The following is a 19,362-nucleotide window of genomic DNA, read 5'->3' as shown; positions in this document are numbered from 1 at the left end:
TACTACGCTACTATACTTTAGCTTTTAACAAGAGAAAGATTTTGTGCTCTTTGATGATCAGCCACTAAAGGGGGATCCAGCATACTTAGCCATTTACACTGGGTATGTTTATTTTTTTAGAAGAGAGACCATATATGAATCAAACCCTCCTAATTACTGTGATTTTTTTTTTTAAATGTGCGCTCATCTGTATTTTGGGAAGTGAAGGAGAGAATCTGAAAGCATACTCAACTGAAAGGAGTAGGTCAGGAAGTTAGCAAATTGTTCATGAGTCCATTTACATAGAACCTTGCTGATCCTTTGGATTTTATTTCTGGTTTAGGTTTATGAACACCAAGATGGAAGCAAGTCTCTGAAGCTGGGAGACTTTGGGCTGGCAACAATAGTGGATGGACCTCTTTACACAGTCTGTGGGACCCCTACATATGTAGCTCCAGAAATCATTGCAGAAGCTGGGTAAACTATTTGCAGTAAAGGTTCATTTAAGTGTGCAAGGTGGAATATGTTCTCGCCAATATATCAGTTATAACTCGTTTAATTTAGGCTTTTTTTTCTACCTTTTATTAGGGGTTACCACGGCAGCTTGTAACTTCAAAGTAGAAAGTCCTCAAATTAGCAGTGAGGCAGTAACTAACCGTTCCTTTTAACCCTGGGGTAAAAGTAACAAAAACTGCCCTCAGTGACTGCTAACTGTTGTTTTCTGTGCTTTTCCTTTGTCCTCTACTGTCCTTTTCCTTAGGGTCTATTGTGTAGAGCAAACCCCCACTGGGGTGAGTGACCCATGGCACCTGTGCAGGCTTCCTGTCAGGAGAGGTCAAACGAGTCCTACTCTCATCCAAGAAACCAGTACACTTTATCATCTGTGTTCAGACATTCTAATCCAATGTAGCTTTAAATTGTAAACATCTGCCTTGGATTTGAAAGCAGAAATTGGTGTACAGTATAGATAAAATTCAGCTCAGACCATTTCATAAGAATTTGTGCACTGACATCGTTGTCTTTCAGTTGTGTACTGTAGTTCATACAGGCTTGGTATCGCTAATTATAATACTTCTAACACTTTTAGATATGGCCTGAAGGTGGACATCTGGGCAGCTGGTGTGATTACTTACATCTTGCTGTGTGGCTTTCCTCCATTCCGTGGGTATGGGCTATGATCTTTTATCCAGCTCTTAACAATGCACCTCTATGCTGTGAATGGTCCATGTGCCTGTCCTGCACTAAGCGGTCTGCTGGGGGCGGGAGAGAGGGAATCTTTGCTTGCAATGTTGGGTTATTTTTTTCCATGCTCTACCTGTTAATTTATACAAACTTCATAAATCTCCATTGTGTTACTGTAAAAACCCCAGTCTCTTCTCATTCTATTTATTTTGATGTAATCTGCCTTGCAAAACAAATGCACCCATTCCAGGCTTTAGGTGCCCTTGGCAACCATTTAAAATATATGATGAAATCAGCAGATTCCCCCAGTTACTCCCCAACACAGTAAGCGGGAAGCAGTAAAATGTAAAAGCAGTAAAATGTAAGCCTTCCAACAGAGATTTACACCTGTAAGCAAACTTACAGCCTCCCCTCACAAATCTCCCCTCTCCATTAAAGCAAAGAAGAAGGGCTAGGCCTTGCATTAAAGATAGGCAAGCTCAGAAACAAAGAGGGAAGTGTATCCCAAAGGTGGAGGGAGCTAACAGAGGTCGCCCTACAAGTAGACTCTTTTTTCACCCTTCTCACTTGTGCTCCATCTCAAGTGCCCTCACAGTCCACAATTGTGACCATGTGGCATGGGGAGAGGAACTGGTTCCAAAAGGCAAACTTAGTGAACTACAGTTAAAAGCATTTTACTTGCTTTTTAAAAGTTTATAAAAATGACATCTGTAAATAAATCTTATGTTTTGTTGTGTGTTTGTTTGCTTTACAGATGTGGAGATGACCAGGAAGTGCTTTTTGATCAGATTTTGATGGGCCAGGTGGATTTCCCATCTCCATACTGGGATAATGTTTCTGATTCTGCAAAGGTAGATTTACAAAGTTGGTTCTCTTCTGTTTTATCAAAGGTGCCCTGTATATATGTTGTGTGTGCAAAGAGAGTGTAAAACTACTGTTCTTTTGTGTCCCTATATTTGAGAAGCTTTAGGTCTAGACTCCCCTGAAGTACATATGTGTCATCTACAACATTATTATCTGATTATTGTCTGTGTCTTAGACTGTAAGCTGACCTGGGCAGCACTTTGTTAGTATTTGTCTCTTATGCAGTGAATGAAAAAATGAAGCCAAATGAATAAATGATTTTTCAGTTGAGTGGCTAAATCAAAAAAAATCAGAAAAAATAATTTTGTTTCGGGTCGACCCAAAACAGAAATGTTTTTGGGTCAAAAGAAACATTTCATTTTGTTATCAGGTGTTTTTTACTCTTTAGTAATTAAATCTAGCTAAATTTTGAAATGAAATGTCATTTTGAAACAATATGTTGAAATAAAACATTTAAAAACTTGTTCAACGTTTTTCCCTTTTAGGTGGGAGGGGTGAAGCTGTTTGCCAAAATCAATCTGAATTCAGATAGTTGTGATGAACCTGACACTGCATTTTTCAGAGACTAAACTATTTGTCTGAAAAATTTTGCCCAACTCTAGTTTTAAGCATCCTGTCAACACCTATTGAACAGTTAAAACTTCCAGTAACTTGGATCATAAATAGGCACATCCTTGGGGCAGTGACTGTGCTTTCTATGGGTTTGTACAGCGACTAGCACAATGGCAGCTGGATTCCAATTGGCACCTCCAGGTGTAATTGTATTATAAATACTAAATAATAATAATCTGAGGAAAACATGTCCCATGATTAATGACATGAAAGGATTGTCCTGATATCTCTTTCTGTCAAAGAACCAGGCTCAACATTGCTTGTAACTCCTGAATGTTGCCAGTGTATGAGACTTTGACTTGTTCTATCAATCCATTACAAGCCGTTCATTTTTTTAGTCCTCTTTTTTTAAAGCAACTTTCAAGTACAGTAAAAGCTGTTTTATCCAGCACTTCACCAACCGGAAAGCTCTATAAACCGGCATTTTTGATCTTCATTGAAAGTCCGGTTTATAGTCCAGTCGGTGCGGGGCTGGCAGGGGGTTGGGGTGCGGGAGGGGGTGCAGTGCACGGGCTCTGGGAGGGAGTTTGAGTGTGGAAGGCAGCTCGGAGAAGTGGGTTGGGGTGTGGGAGGAGGTGCGGGGTGCCAGATCTGCGGGGCACTCACCTCAGGCAGCTCCCGCAAGTGGCGATCTGTCCTGGCTGGGAACTGCGGATCCAGCGCTCAGGGTGGGGCAGAGGCAGCACGCAGAGCCGCCTACCGTGCTTCTGCCTACGGGCAGCCAAGACAGGTTGCCGCTTGTGGGGAGCCCCCCCCCCCAATCTGGCACCCCAAGCCCCCTCCTGCGCCCCAACCCCCTGCCTTGAGCCCCTCCCGCACCCAAACTCCCTCCCAGAGCCCGCGCCCCGCACCCTTGCCATGCCCCAATCTCCAGCCCCGCACCCTACTGCACCCAAACTCCCTCCCTCTTAGTTAACCAGCATTTTTCACTTACCGGCACCCGCCATTCCCCCAACATGCCAGATAAAACAGCTTTTACTGTAATAAGGAAGAGCTTGATTCTGAGAGGAGGTGAGAGAGCTGTGGGTGCACAGTACCTTTCAGGATTAGTCCCTAACACAATTAAACACACTTGCACAACAGGGTTGAATTTGGCCCAAGAGTTCAAATTCTCTGGAGCAGTCTCATTGGTGCACTAGAGTAAGAGGTGAAATTACAGAGTTCCTAGGCATTCTGAGTTACAGTAAGATTGGAGTTGATTGGAGTTTCATATTTGCAGTTCATTTGGGTTGGCATGTGTATAACCAATAGATTTCACCCTAATACTTTCCTTTTCTTACCTTAAGCTTGGGAACACCAACACATAATCATAAAATGAATATATGCTCTCAGTATGAGCACTAATTTATCATAAATAATGTCAGTGTTTTCATCTGGGGTGTGAGGATTGAAAATGACATATTAAACGCTGACTCTTGATTCTTCTATACCACTGTTTTGTACTATGTTTTTGGAAATAATATGGGAGCGGTAGAGGGTGGGATTTTAGTTTCCAAACTAGTGAAATTAACATACAGGATACAGTACTTGGAGCTGAAAGAAAGTATTAAGTGTTAGTAGGAGTCTTCTAATCTCTCCCTTTGTATTGTGGCAAGCTTGATTTCATCATGCGTAAGACATCACTCATCTGTTAAGAATCAGCTCTAGTCTTCAATATCTCTAATGACAATTCCACAGCTCCTTTGGCAAGCTCGTTCCATTACCTAACCACTCTGTCTAGTTAGTTTGTTCTAAAATTTTCCATTTTGATGCATAACATCATTAGTTTCTATTCTGCTCCCATTTATTATTGAAAATAATTGATGTCTATCATTTCTGATTTCCCTTTATATTAGCATCCCATTACTGTTATCTTTTCTATAGATTGAATGCACTCACTGATGGGAGAAGTAATGCATTAAATGCTGGTAGGAAACTGAGGGGAAAATAGTAAAGAAGAATTTGAAACATTAAAACAAAGGTTTTAAGAGTTAGAAATATTTTTTTGAAAATATCCACTTTCCTATTGATATTGGGAGCTAGAGAGAGCCAAATTCTAGAGTAGTCTGCATCATCTTTAGAGAAAATTGGCTATTTTCTAAATGGGCAACTAACCTGATTTCGTGCTCCCATCTGTTTTGTACATTATGTGAGAAGTTCTTTCCTCTACAAACTGCTGACTACAAAATTAACTCAGCACTTATGGTCTTCTAGCTTTTCAATGCATTATTTAGCTATTGATTTAGAAGTTCAACGTACAGTTCAGCAATTGATAGTTTTTTTTAAATAACCTTAGTATATTTCCATCCTGTATAATTCTCCCACTCATTGAACACTGTGCTTTATTACAATCAATTGAAGATCACTTTACTGAATTAAATCTTTTGTTTTTCTTCATAAAATGTGCTCTAAATGGGATCTGATCTTCCATTTCACAGGAACTTATCACCATGATGCTTCAGGTAGATGTAGATCAGCGATTCTCAGCCTTGCAAGTTCTCGAACATCCCTGGGTGAATGTAAGTAATTTCAGGACTGCAGATTCTTGTTTTAGTCTTGTAATTTTTTAACTCTTTGCCATCAAATACTTTAAATGCCTCTTTGGAGCCAACATTTTCTAAAACAGACACAGGCAATGACCAACGTACTGTGTGGTTTCACTGGAAGTGAAAGTGCTTTGCTAGTACACAATTACATATTTTTGTGCACAGTGCTCTGCACTCCCTTCCCCCAATATCGTGGGCCACATTTTCAACACACCTCCTTAATTGCACCTGCAAACTTTGTCCATTTCCCAAAGGTCAATGTGCAGGTGCAGTGACACATTTTGTGCACGTAAATCAGGTGGGCTCACAAGTCTTGCAATCACAATTAAGGGGTCTTGAAATATAGTCCGTGTTTTAAAGCTGGATGATTCAGCATTAAGTTCAAAATCTTTACAATCAAATATTAACTTCCAAATTTGATCTATAAACATGTGTATGTGCAGTCATATCAGTTTAATCTAGATTAGTGTGAAATTTTCATTTTTATCTTTAGATCAATGCTCATTTGTTCTGAACCTGCCATAAAATTGATTAATAAAGAGGTGGCATATGGATCAATCTGATATAGATTAAGAAGGCCTGGGCCTGTCTATGCTTTAATGTTGGGACAGGGACGCTGTTTAATATTAATTATTTACGGCTATTTAATATGTTTCAAAATATTTGGATAAAAATGTAAAGAAAACGGGGGGGGGGGAATCCAGATTCCAGTTTAAAAATGAAAATATATGAAAGCAAAATGAGTACAAGAAAAAATATCTGAATTTGCATATTGCAAGTACCAGCGTGGAATTCCTCCCTAGCACATTTGTGTGGTGCAGCACTTTCCCCTAGTATCCAAAAAGGTCTCTCTCAGACACTTAAAGGGAGTGTAGTTCCAAAAAGGAATATTTGTAATTCAAATATACAGACTAATTAAATAACATAAAAAAATTAAAAGGTGTCCAAATAGTTTACTATATTCCTTAATTGAAAATGGTGTGTAAAGTAGCTACAAAGTACATCCTCAAGTAGTTCTATCCTCCATTCTGCTGTTCAGATAGAAGCAGTTTTTAATTGTAAATACTTCTGAACTGCACAGCCCCTTTGTCACGTAAAGCTTATAGACATCGAGTGCAATATATAATGACAATTTAGCATTTTTGTGGTCACTTTAAGGCAGAAGATTTTGTTGTTGCTGGTGGTATTTTGTTTCCTTCTTGAAGGATATATTCTTATCACACAATGTTTATATCCCAATTTTAAATAATTTTTGTTCGGAACTGAAATAAGTATTTATCTCTGGAGTGAGAGGGAACTGTGGGACGAGGGATAAGGTAGAGATAGAAAGTGGGACTTACTAAGCAGAATTGCTGCCTCATGGCCAGCTTCTTCAATGGTGTAAATTGGCATAGCTCCACTGAATTTAATGGAGCTCCGTTGATTTTACACCATTGGAGGATCTGGAACCTGAAAGCTTTTTTTCCCTCCTTTTAGTTAAATTGCACTCTGATGCATTTTAGTAAACAGTTTCAGCAAGCTGCATGAAGTGGCAGAGGTATTACTTCCATTAGTGCAAAGCTCCTCAAACTGTGGGTCGTGCCCACCTAGGGGGCACGGAGGAACGTTCGGAGGGGCGCAGTGAGGCCTGGATCAGCCCCCTCATGGGGTGGGGAGGGAGTGCCATCCAGCCCCACTCCGCTTCCAGCTCTGCTCTGGCCCCAGCCCCTGGCCTCCATCCACAGCCCGGGCGCGGCTCTGCACCCAGTCCCGGTTCTGGCTCTGCCCCCAGCTTTGGCCCCTGGCCACAGCCCTGACCTTGGTCCCGGCCCTGCTCCCAGCTGTGGCCCCAGTCTCGGCCTCCTTACCCCTATTTGTATCCTCCCCCCACCCTCCAGGACTGTGAAACAGTTTGGGGATCAGTGCTTTAGTGTTGAAAGTCATGCTATTGTTAATATTCTGTAAGCATATGACCGTGAAAACATATAGCACTCCTGTTTGTACTAGACGAAGTATTCTATCCCAGTTCTATGGGGATTTTTGTCTCCCTAATCATTCCTTTATAGCATTCCACATTCAGAGGTCAGTAAATCTTCTTCAGCTATATATTAGCCATCATTCAGAGCTAATCAGGCTAGAAATACCTTTTTCTTGGACTAATGTAAGTATTTGCTAGATAAGTTTTCTGGAGTTCACTTCAGGAAAGTTCCTCAGCACATGCCTGAGTCCACCCCTAGTTTGGCTAACACATAAGTATGTGCTGAATTTGAGGCACAAATTTAAGGTCCACTGAACTAAATGAGACTTATGCCTAAAGTGAAATGGTTAGGTGCTGTCCAGAAATAATGGTTAGGTGCTGTCCAGAATGGGGATGCTTTCCTGAACTGGGGCCTGAAGTATATGTGTGAGGCTACGTCTTCACTACAGGGGGGGGTCGATTTAAGATACACAAATTCAGCTACACGAATAGCGTAGCTGAATTCGACGTATCGCAGCCGACTTACCCCGCTGTAGGGACGGTGGCAAAATCGACCTCTGCGGCTTCCTGTCGACGGCGCTTACTCCCACCTTCGCTGGTGGAGTAAGAGCGTCGATTCGGGGATCGATTGTCGCGTCCTGACGGGACGCGATAAATCGATCCCCGAGAGGTCGATTTCTACCCACCGATTCAGGCGGGTAGTGTAGACCTAGCCTGAGAGAGAGAGAGAGAGAGAGAGAATTCAGAAGGGAAAACTTGTTTTTCTACAGAGGCAGTGTGAACCAATAGAGAGAACATTGTACTGGGAGTCAGGGGACGCATTTTCCATTCCTAGCTCTGTCATCACCTTGAACCACACTTTCTCTCTACCTCAGTTTCTTCATCTTTAAAATTGGGATAATAATGCTTACTTGTATTTATAACGACACTGGAGATCTACAAGTGAAAATGTTTATTTTAGCTGATCTTCATAAAATATTCTGCTTCTTTCTAGAAGGAAAGTAAATATGTGGAATAACACTTCACTTTTCTAATAAATCTGTTTAAATACCTCTCCTTAGTACCAAATGCTATATAATATTTTGGACTTATTTATAGTTTTGAGACTAGTGAAATAGCACTAAAATTGTGGGTAATACTGCTGGCTGGAAAATAGAAATAATTTTTCATGATAATTTTCATGAAATATTTTTTTCTCTTTGAAATTTCATTTTGACATTCTGCCTAGTTATTCTATGTAAAAAGTATTTGTCGGGTGTAAATAACTATTGCACTTCCAAGTGCAGCTTTTTATGACTGTTTACTAAATGATTACTTTGTAAGTTGATGACATCGCTGGAATTTAGTATGACAGTTTCAATAGGAGCCAACCTTCATTTCAGTTTAAATTTTAACAACGAAAATAGCTGGACTCTCTTAGAAACAACAAAACTTGTAATGGTCAGAATCAGACCAGTAAAACTGTTCCTATGTCAATAATATCCCAGCTGTTTTCAATTTAATAAACAAAACCTGAAAAGACTTTGGCTAGTTGCCATTGAGACAGATGGAGATCCTGGATTCTGAATGCAATTTAACAGCAGTTCTCTGCCCCCTCAATTTAGTTTATTTGGATTTGTCTCTCATATACAGAACTCTTAGAGCTAGAAACAAATCCACTGTTTTATACTTCCCCTACTGGGACTCTTACTGTTTCCTATGCCTGCTCATATTCATTGCAAAACTAAGGAATTATAAAAGAGGCTAGAGGCTTGGGAGCTAGCATTTTAAACACTGGAAATATTATATAATCCAAAGCTCACCAATGGCAAGTTATGGTACAATTCTTGACTTCTGAGTAATAAAAATGTTTAACTTACTGTAATTCAATAAGTTTTAATGGTGAAAAGGATGGATTACATTTTGTAAACCCTTCCCTGTTATAATGATTACCCAAAAGTGGATTATTTTTTGTACACGCCAGCCTAAAAAGGATTAGGAAACATGTAGCTTTAAAACATTTCCCTAGATACATTGGCCCTGGCTGCCTGTATGTGAAATAAATAAGTAACCATCAGTAAATAATAATAATAAACTGAGCGTTCATAAGGAGGTTAATTTAAAAAGACATTTCTTATTTGGCAGCTGCAATATTTTTGGTCACACCATAGGGCGCTGCCCATATCTCATTGGAAACCGTAAAGGAAACAGAGTCAACAGGCTTTTCCAGGGCTTTTATTTGGTCTAATTTTCTTCTGTTATTTATATAATGACCTCTTCCTATGGCACAATTAGCGCTGGAAAGGAAACCTCTTGTGATCATCTTGTGAAATGGATCTGAGTGCGTCAGGGCAGTAGGAGTCCAGCAGTCCTGAGCTTTGCTTAAGATTTTTAGCACAATTTCTTTTTCTTTGGGTCTTTACATGTCCTGTTGTGTAGCTCAATGCAAATATATAAGCAGCGTTCATGATAATTATTATATACAGGAATGTCACCAGCAGCCTCTGTCTGGCTCTTTTTCCTTATTTTAAAACAAAACAAAGCAGGTTCTCTGTCTGAGCAGCAACTAACCGTGTTTGCTGGAACATTCAAATTAGACAGGGATGACAGTAAACAATTGCACACTGAAGTAGTATGTTGTAAAACCTGAATCGAGGTCTTCAAGAGTGACAAGTGATTTTAGGTGCTTCAGTTTCTGAGTGTCCAACTTTTGAGACACTATAAAGGAGCCTATTTTTGAGAGAATGGGTGCTCAGCGTTTTATGAAACTCAGGCTCCTTTAAGGTGTTTCGAGGTGAATAATCCAAAATCACCAGTCACTCTTGACAGTTTTGTCCCTAGTACTATAGGTGAGATGCACTACCAAGGTCCAGACCACTTGTGAGAAGCAGTGTGTATATCTAATGGTTAATGCATAGACTGGAACACTCGTTAGTGAAGACTGTCTTTGGGAGGTTAACGTTTACAGTGTCTTGACCAAATTCCTATTTGGAGCATTTAGCCTACGTCCAATTCCTCCTGCAGTTTCTTGTGGGTATGATATTCTTCTTCACTTCCTGCCATAAAATGTAGTGTAGCATTGCTGTTTGATATTAAACAGCTGCCATGTTTCACCCTAGATGTGTATCTTTTTTAATGTTGGATGAAGTGATTCCAGTTTGGAGCCTAAATACCAGTATATTTGTAAAGTAAACATCAGATAGCAGCAAAAATAGTTAGAAAGTGTTGCAATGGCAGATTAATTAATATTTTATAACTTTGCCACAGCTTGAGCACATTGTGGCTCAAAAAATGTATCCTATGTTATGTGGATCTGGAATATCATCTCTGGAGCTATGGCTGTAAGTTTCCCCGATAGAAAGTATTACACTAGTCATCAGGACTTGGTGATTCTTGTGCCTCAGACCTTTGAAAAATGAGATGTACGTTTTGGGGGGTTTTTTCCTATGAAGAAGAGGAAAGAGTTCGTTTTATAGACTGGTTTTCTTCTGGGAAAGGTCAGGTCAGAGGAATACAGGTTATTTTAGGGGTCATATACCACTGAGCCAGTCCTCCCTTCTACTAGACAATAACCAACTACTATATTTTTTAAAGCTCTGCATTTGACTATATTCTGCCTGCTAGTGCATTTTGTTAAAAGGTGAGTGAGGAATTTTTTGAAAATCAGTGCCACAATCTACAAACTCAAACTAACCTTCTTCCCATATGCTTACAAAGCCCATGATTTACTGCAGCAACTGTGTAACGTACTAAGTGCTCTCAGAATTGTTACAAAGACAGAAAAATGAATGTTCACACTCATTTTATGTTCTCATCTTGATCTGTTACTTCCATGTGTTGTACTTTTGGTGCTAAAATGCTTAGTTTAAGTCTCTGATTCAATTGTTGATAACTAGAGATGCAAAGTAGAGCTCTGAATGGGACTAGTGTAGAGCCCTGCAGCGGGATAGGGACCCCGCGGGTCCTGCAGGACCCACTGCCATAATAGCGTGAGCGGGATTAAAAAATAGTCCTGCGCAGGGCTCTAATGCAAAGCAGTAGTTCTGCAGGCCAGTCATTTGATATGATCCAAGGTTACTGTTCTCTGCTACACTGCATAATCTGATGGTGGGCAGACTTTGCCAAGGTAACTGTTCTTGGCATTGCTCTTAAAATGGTCTATCTGGCCCCACCCTTTGGGTCAGTTACAAAGGACTGGTCTTCACTACCTTAAAAAAGGCGTGTTCTTAATTTGGTCTTTAACTTGAACTGCTAACTTTTGTGAAAACAAGCTTCCTTGTCTTCACTGTAGGGTGACCAGATGTCCCGATTTTATAGGGACAGTCCCGATTTTTGGGTCTTTTTCTTATATAGGCTCCTATTACCCCCCACCCCCGTCCCGATTTTTCACATTTGCTGTCTGGTCACCCTATCACTAGGATTTTAACTCAAGTTAAGAACATACTTTTTTAGTGAAGACAAGGCCACAACTGACTCAAATATTATCTGTTTTTCCTGGCTGGAGCCCACGTTTCTTTACCCCTGTGTCCCCCACAGCTGCATAGGAAGATATTGTGTAGTGCAAGGGAAGAACTGTAGGCCCCCATTGAGGTCTTGACCTCCCTGAGGGAAGGCTGGAGCTTTCTGTGGATTGTGGCTTCATTTAGCCATAGGCTAAATGTGATAATATCACAATCAGTGATTGTAACAGAAGCCATCAATCAGGCATCTATCCATTTGATGGGATTATCCCATAGCTGGGTCAGGAGTCATTGGAACTAGCCAGGGGAATCTCCTTCTAGACTTTATAAGGAGTCTCCTCCCAGGTTAGTATTTAGTGAATACCACTGGTCATGCTTGGATCAAACCCTGTGAACCTTAAAAATGCATCCCTGATTAGATGGAGTGAGAATTTTCTGGAATATTTTTATTAATCCTATGTGTGCCTCAGTTTCCCTCTCTACTTTGCATTGTAAAAAAAAAGTTTGACCCCTGCTAAAAGAGTGCAGGAGGTATGGGTGTCACCTGGCTGTCTGGGGGCTGGCTCATTAAATAACTGTCTCAAACGGAACCCAAATCAACTTAGCATCTAGCAAGAGATACCTCTGAAACATCAACACCCAACAGCGCGACACCCCAGCAGGCAGGACTTGTGAACTGAGTTGGAGAACAAGGTGTCAGGTGACGGGAAGAAGGGCAGCCCTTTTTAGAGGGACTCAGGAGCCCAGACCTGGGGAGACAAAAGATGGATGGGGGCGGGAGCCAGAGATGGAGTTTATTTCAGCTTGGCTGGCTCATCATGGTACTGGCTTGGCATGTACTATAGCGTAATTTCTGCCTCTCTGTGCTAACCTAAGCACTATAAGATTACGTGTGCCAGGTGACTTGCTTTGAAAAGGCTTCCTGTGTCATTGTAAGTACGCCCTGAGAGCATTGCGTCCTGAGGGGCACAATATCAGCCTCCCGCAGGACTCTGGCTTGGCTGGATTCACTGCAGAGAGCCATGGAGACAGACAGGGATTGTTGGTGCCGAAGGCCCAGTCTTGGAGGCCACAGGCCTGCCCCTGTTGGAACTATGTGTGTCCTTGAGGCCTGCCCACTAAGGGGTCACTCCAGAGAGACTGATTGCAGGCTGGGGCATAGACCAGACTCCGTGACAGCCTGCATGTTGTTTGAGCACATTTTCCCTTGGTTAAAGCATAAAATTTTATTCAACCAAATCTCACATCTCTGAAAATGGAGCTCCACAAGGCTTTTGGGAGGACTTTGGAGCACACTTATTCTCTCACAAGAACAATTTCCTTGCTGCATATCAGAGAAACTGGGCTTCTCTTTTTAACGCTAATGACCTTTTAACTAGTATTGTTGTCTTCACTTTTAATTGATTGAAATGTATTAACAGAACAAAGGATCAATCTGAGATTCACTTATTGTGACATTTTATGGACCTAACAAATTACCATAAACTGGCAGTTAAGAAATGCGAACGTTTATAAAAGTTTGAAAGAGAGCTATTAGCTAAAGCTGAGAAGAGAAATGAGGCTGTTCCATGATAACAAGTTTCCTTATAAATACCTTAGGTAGATTCATGGAGAAGATGACATTGAATTAAACGAATCTCAAGAAAAAACTTTTTTTTATTAAACTTTTTACATCCGCAGGTTCCTCCAGGATCACCTCACAATCCTGCAAAAAGAGCATTCTCCCTTATTTTGCATTTTCTCTATAAACTTGTGTTTCTTTTTTTTGCAGGATGATGGCCTTCCAGAGAATGAGCATCAGCTTTCAGTAGCTGGGAAGATAAAGAAGCATTTCAATACAGGGCCTAAACCCAACAGCACAGCAGCTGGAGTTTCTGTCATAACAGTAAGCATCTGAAATACATACTATAACATTTTAAAAAGTTCCCACAAAACAGTCTATATTCAGAAGATGACACCAAAAGACAGCAAGGGCTCCGCTACTACTGTAAAGTGTTGCCCGTGTAGTTGAAATTAGTGTAACCATTTCAGATGCAGTTATGCACGAGTGTTGCATACCACACTACACACAATTGCTAGCTGCATCCTTTCAAGCAGAGATTAAACCGGGTAGAGATTTAGTTGTGCTGCATACTATAGTTACAATCTAGATATTGTCTGAAAGTAATGGAGCTTGTGAGACCATCTCAACCAAGTCCAGCTAAGTGTTATAGGCACATGCAGTATAGTATGCCTCACACAAATTTGTATTTTTCCTCCAAGATGATCGTGTGTCTGTCTCTCTCTCACTCACACACACACACACACACACACACAATATTCAGAATTTTATTAGATTATTTATGCTAGTACCATTGAACAGTAACTATCTGTTTTATCCACATTCACATCCTTTCCTTATTTTTAATACATCTGCCTGTGCTTTAAAGCTTTTTTTTTTTTTTTTTTATTACTCATGGTAATGTTAATTCTCCAGATAAAGTCACCAAAAAATCAGTGACACATTGAACATAACCATTCCCATATCAGATTACGCAGTGTTTGTTCCCAGCTTCCATAAATTGCAGATGGTGTGACTGCACATGTACACTGTCTCGTACTGTTTCCACTTTCATGTTCCTCAGCTCGGCCCCTCCAATGGTGAGTTAAATCAGCATGAAATAAACTCAGCTCAACAGGCACAATCTGGCTCACAGGTGTGAACTGTTTGTGCAGCAAAATGGATACTTTCTCAGAAGTTACTAAGTATTTAACATTTCAAGCTGTGCCTCTCACTTTTTTTTTTTTTTTAAATTTTTACTACCTCAACACGGAAACAAAATTGTCCTTCATGCTTTTCTTAGATTTTCAACTTTCTATGCCATCAGCTAACATACAGTCAGCTTTTCTTATTTTCATTTTCAAGCAATAATACCACAGTAACTCTCCCACAAGTAAAACATCACATACTCTGTACCCATTGCTCATATGAAATGCAGGTATGTTCTGAACAGCTTAGTTCAAACTGTGTTCTTTTCAAATGGATTGCCAGCACGCTTGTCCATAAGAAGTACTGCTCAGTTCCTCTTTGCAAGGCTTTCAAAGCTTAAAAGATAGAAACGATGCTTCCCCTATCCCCTTCCTCTTTTAATTTTTAAAATATTTTTATTTGTCCCAGTTGGTCTGGAAATGGATTGTTTACAGCAATTTGAACATTTTAGTAATGAAAAAGGCATTGGTGAAGTGAATCTTTCCATTGACAAACACTGTAGAAATAAATAAAACAAAAGGAAAAAAACCTCACTGAATTTGATAATGTGTTAGAATTTAAATAAGTACATTTAATGAGAGCATCTTTCTGAGTGGATACCACACCTTGGTGTGGTTAATTCTGGAGTTCTGCCTCTAAACTAGCAGTATTTTAAAAATATTGTTATAAAATCCAGAAAGTGGCTTAATTAACTAACTTCTTTCAGTAACTTTCCTAAAATTGGGGGACTACAAACATCTGTAGTGCATGTGTAAATTTTAAGGCAGGCTGGCAAGTGCTGATTTAAATATCAAAAAACTTTTTATATACTATGCATAACGCACATCTTAATAAACAGAATAAGTAAAACCCAAAGCAAAACCTTTAACCAATGTGCCTGCATTTAAAAACAAATGTAATACAAGTTTGGCATGGGATTGTCGTTAAAATTTTACTTTCAGGAATCTCCTTTTTTACTTATACAATGCCAGGTAATATTGATATAAAGCTTATTAGCTAAAGCTGTTCTAAATTTATAATTTACAAAGCATATGTTCCCCAAATGCTGGAACATATTGTTCAGCACTAAAAATGTACAATAAGTATATCTTAACCCTTTTAAAAAAAAAATCTGTTTTATGGTGCCGATATATGTGTATACTGTAAATTATGTAAAGGGATAGCTAAAATACTGTATTTAGTTCTCAATTCAACTTTATAGTGATATTCTTTATTATACATATGCCCTTAGGGTAAAATTCACCACTGTATGGGGGTCCCACACAGGGCTCTATGTATCAAACCTTTAATGTGGGGCTTAAATTAATAAGGATTTGTGCAGGTCAGTTGGGCTGGGAGGAATTGCACCCCTAGTTTGTTTGTTGTTAGGTCAGTCATCTGTAGGTGTATTTTATTTATTTATATAAAACACTTTTAGTAGGCTGTTGATTTCTTCAGTAATATCCAAATATATTGTATTGACCCCTTTTGCTGAGGCATACATTTGCTTTGGTTATATAATCCCCAGTAAGAATAGTATCTGTTCATCCAGGTTCCAATCCTACAAACACTCACTCATATTCTTAAACTTTACTACTGTCATGAAGTTAATCATGTGCATAAGTATTTGCAGGATTAGGGCCCTAAAGCAGATATGACCAAAATATTTAATTTTGAAGTTCCATGACTGCATTTTTCTTGTATATAAATCTAACATTTCACTAAAAAATGTAAAATGCATGTTTAATAGCAAGCATTTATTAAATAATCTGTTTAAAGTTTAGCACTAGAATTTTTGTTGAATTCTCCAAGGATGTCATCACACTCTTTCCTTTGAATATTTTAAATTAATGACTTGACTGCTTAGTTATAATGTCTCCAGCCACTAAAGAAGAGAGCTGGTAATTATTTCTCAAATAAAAACAGATGTTTTGAAAGAGATTTTTTTTAAAAAAACAATACTCTGTGTCAGTACCCTATGGGTTTGTAATGATACTCTTTGTCTGAAATAATCAAGAGGAAATAGAAATCAATTTTAAAAAATGCTTTAATATTCAAAGATATATTGCAATACATTCTATTAACTGAGCATAGTTCAATTTGTGTTCATGTCTGGAATGTTAAAGCTTTGCTTGTATGTTGTCACTTTTGTGCTTGTTTTTTTGGCATTATTAAGACAGAAGAAAAGACTAATGATAACATTATGTTAAGGTTGTGTGAGGTCCCTGACTTGGCTACGGGAGTAAATCCCAGCTTGAGGCTCACGGGAACCGTGTAGCATAAAGAAAGAAAAAAGCTGTTCTGACAGCTGATGGTCTGCCAATGTGTCTAGAGATGGTAACCAATTCCTCTGTCTGCAGCATTCTGCCTGTCGCAGACAGCCTCTGTCATCTGTGGAAACCAAATTGGTGCTGCTTTATCATGGGGTGGGGGGAAGGAGGGAGTGAGGTATTTAAAATGCATTCTAGTGATTATAAAATAAAATTAAAAGTGACATTTTAACAGTGGGCTTTTCTTAAGATGTGGGGAAGAGAAAACAGCTTTAGTCTATTAGTTTTGCTCTGTTTGAGGAAGAACCTATGACTTAAAATGTCACTTCATATCTGTTGTTGTTCTATAATTATTATTTATAACCTGTTTTTCTTAGCCTATAGTCTTCATGGTAACTAAAATATTGTTTGACTTCTGCTTAGATAGATGTAACATTTCAAAATTCAGAGAATAAATCCCTTCCTAAAACACTTGTAACAGCATTCTGTTAGTTGTAATATTTTAGTGCAATACTTTTTATTTCAATTTTTAAAAAACCTTGTCTTTTGTGTACTTGAGATGCAGTATAATAGGCTGCCAGCAGATGGCAATAGTAGATCAATCTACTGAAACTCAATGAAAAATGAAGTATAGGTACAAGGTCCTCATCTTTTGAACAGGAAGTGTCCTTTAAATAATTCTAAATAAGACGAAACATGCGTTGATTTAAGAAAACAGAATAAATTATTAAATATTTCTCTTTATGTCTGTATTGAAAATGTAAGTTAAATTTACAGTTAGATGCTAACTACAGTTTAAATAACTGGTACTTAGAGACATGTTAACCGGCCTTTCTCAATTTAGAATTTATAACTATCATGAGTATTGCACCAATATGCCATAGTCTTAATGAAACACACAATGGCCTTTCCTTTTGTAGGGCAAAATGTGAAAGTTATCAAATTCTTCCGATTAAACTGGGCAGAGTGTCTCTCTTTCAAGTTTTACCCCCTAAAATTGTATCTAATCCTCTGTTAAAGGCTATCCCAAATACATGTTAGTGCAGTGTAAAAAGGTTAGAGAAAATAGCACACTTTCTTTCTTTTCTATGCACATTCCCCTGCTAATGATAAACTCAATTTAGAACAATATATACAACTTAAAGTTATATTTTTAAGCACACACTTTACCAGATTTTTTTTACACAATACTAAGTTCATTTTCCATTTTGACTTTAATTGGTGCAATTTAGCGAAGATTTTACATCACAGTTTTCTACCATTATCTTTTTAAGCCTGAGATGTAAGGTGAAATGATAAACAATGCAATGCTGTTCATGAACTTGAGAAGTCCTTCTCTCCAAGGCTAAGACTTAAAGAAAACAAACAAACAAAATCCAAACTGGATTCTTTTAATCTTTACACATGCCATAATTATGAAGTAGTCTAATTTAAGCCTCATATAGTCTGTGTAGCCTGCTTCTTGTGATGGCTAACACTGTGTTTTTAAAAAATTATTAAACCTCTGTTTAATTGCAAAAGATATTTTTTCATTACCATTATGTGCAACTTAAAGGGGCACTTCTATATTTGGAGATAACAGGATATTTGTTAGACTTTTAAATGAATGCATAATGCATTAAGTTACTTATTTCGCAAACTCCATTTCAGTTTAAATAAAATGGCTTCTAATATAGCAAGATAGGGCTAGTTTCTTTTTTTCTTTTATTCTTTTTCTTACTTTTTGTCTCCAGTGCATAGATTCAGGATGTTAGATAAGTGCCTTGTGAAACTGAAAAAAGTCAATATGCACTAAATAAGGAACAGCTTGGTCTGGAGTCTTAATTCTTTAGCATAATATCGATCCACTGAGTTGCCCCATTTCTCTCTGCTCAGCTGGACCACGGGTTTACCATCAAGAGATCAGGGTCTTTGGACTACTACCAACAACCAGGAATGTATTGGATAAGGTATGAGATGGTGCAGCTCCAACAGTCAGTGTTTCCATGGCAACGTGCTGGCAGTCTCCATTAACCAGTTCCTTCAGTGGATAAACATGCTTTTTGATTTGTTATCCAGTCCATATGCTGCTTTATCAGTTTCATTTTAATCTTGATTGAGATGCCACACCCCTTCATTCCCTTTTTTTCACCCATTATTCACACTGACATTGCCAGCTTTCTCTTCATCGCACATGCTCAGTTTCAATTTTCCTTATAGTTAAAAGGACAGTGTATATAGAAAATCTACTGGATATGCTGCAGCAATTCGCCTCCTCTCTCCGCCCCTCTCTCCCCCCCTCCCATATTGCTGGTTAAGGCATCTGCTTCCTGTGCACTTCTGTTTTTAAACACCTGGAACAGCAACAAGGTCTCAGCATATTTTTTTTCTCTTCTGTATGAGATGTGGAACTATATACTGTCATTTTGAACCCATCAAACACAATCCTTACCTTAGATTCAACAATGCATTTACCTAACATAGTACTTAGAAACTCTCCAAAGTTTACTGAAATATAATGCATTGTATGTGCTGGTAAGCTTGTGTTTTCTAACTGTGCACATTTATTTTTGTTCTCTTTTTATTTTTAAAACTCCTTGTAGTTTTTTATTTTTTTAACAATATTGCATGAATCTGTTTTTAATATTTTCCTACATTGCGTAACTGTGTCAGGGTTGTTATTAGTTGACTTGACCTGTACAATCAAATGGGACCTTGGCTGGGGTGGCAATTTCTGAATGGGTGAAAAGAGGGATTCTGCTGATTGCTGATGTCAGGCCCATACCGCCTCAATCAGTCAGGTGTCCCTGGTATTTTCATCAAGTGT

At 38.8% G+C, this 19,362-nt stretch overlaps 1 protein-coding gene across 2 annotated transcripts in view; it reads left to right on the top strand.

Annotated features, from left to right (window-relative positions):
- The window catches only part of LOC112121106 (serine/threonine-protein kinase DCLK1), a 345,189-nt gene that overhangs the window by 316,635 nt on the left and 9,192 nt on the right, over positions 1-19,362 (top strand). Inside the window, exons 11-16 of one of the 2 annotated variants that reach the window (XM_029911999.1) lie at positions 323-456; positions 1,067-1,144; positions 1,916-2,012; positions 5,055-5,135; positions 13,330-13,443; positions 18,432-18,505. In XM_029911999.1, coding sequence (XP_029767859.1) covers positions 323-456; positions 1,067-1,144; positions 1,916-2,012; positions 5,055-5,135; positions 13,330-13,443; positions 18,432-18,505 — 578 coding nt within the window. The remainder of the gene's footprint in view (positions 1-322; positions 457-1,066; positions 1,145-1,915; positions 2,013-5,054; positions 5,136-13,329; positions 13,444-18,431; positions 18,506-19,362) is intronic. The other variant, XM_029911998.1, reaches the window with a different exon arrangement.

The sequence above is a fragment of the Terrapene carolina genome, unplaced genomic scaffold, assembly GCF_002925995.2.
Source record: "Terrapene carolina triunguis isolate 2854851 unplaced genomic scaffold, T_m_triunguis-2.0 Scaffold141, whole genome shotgun sequence".
Taxonomy (NCBI): domain Eukaryota; kingdom Metazoa; phylum Chordata; order Testudines; family Emydidae; genus Terrapene; species Terrapene triunguis.
Note: the sequence above shows the minus strand (reverse complement) of the source record. Positions and strands in the feature narration are given on the sequence as shown.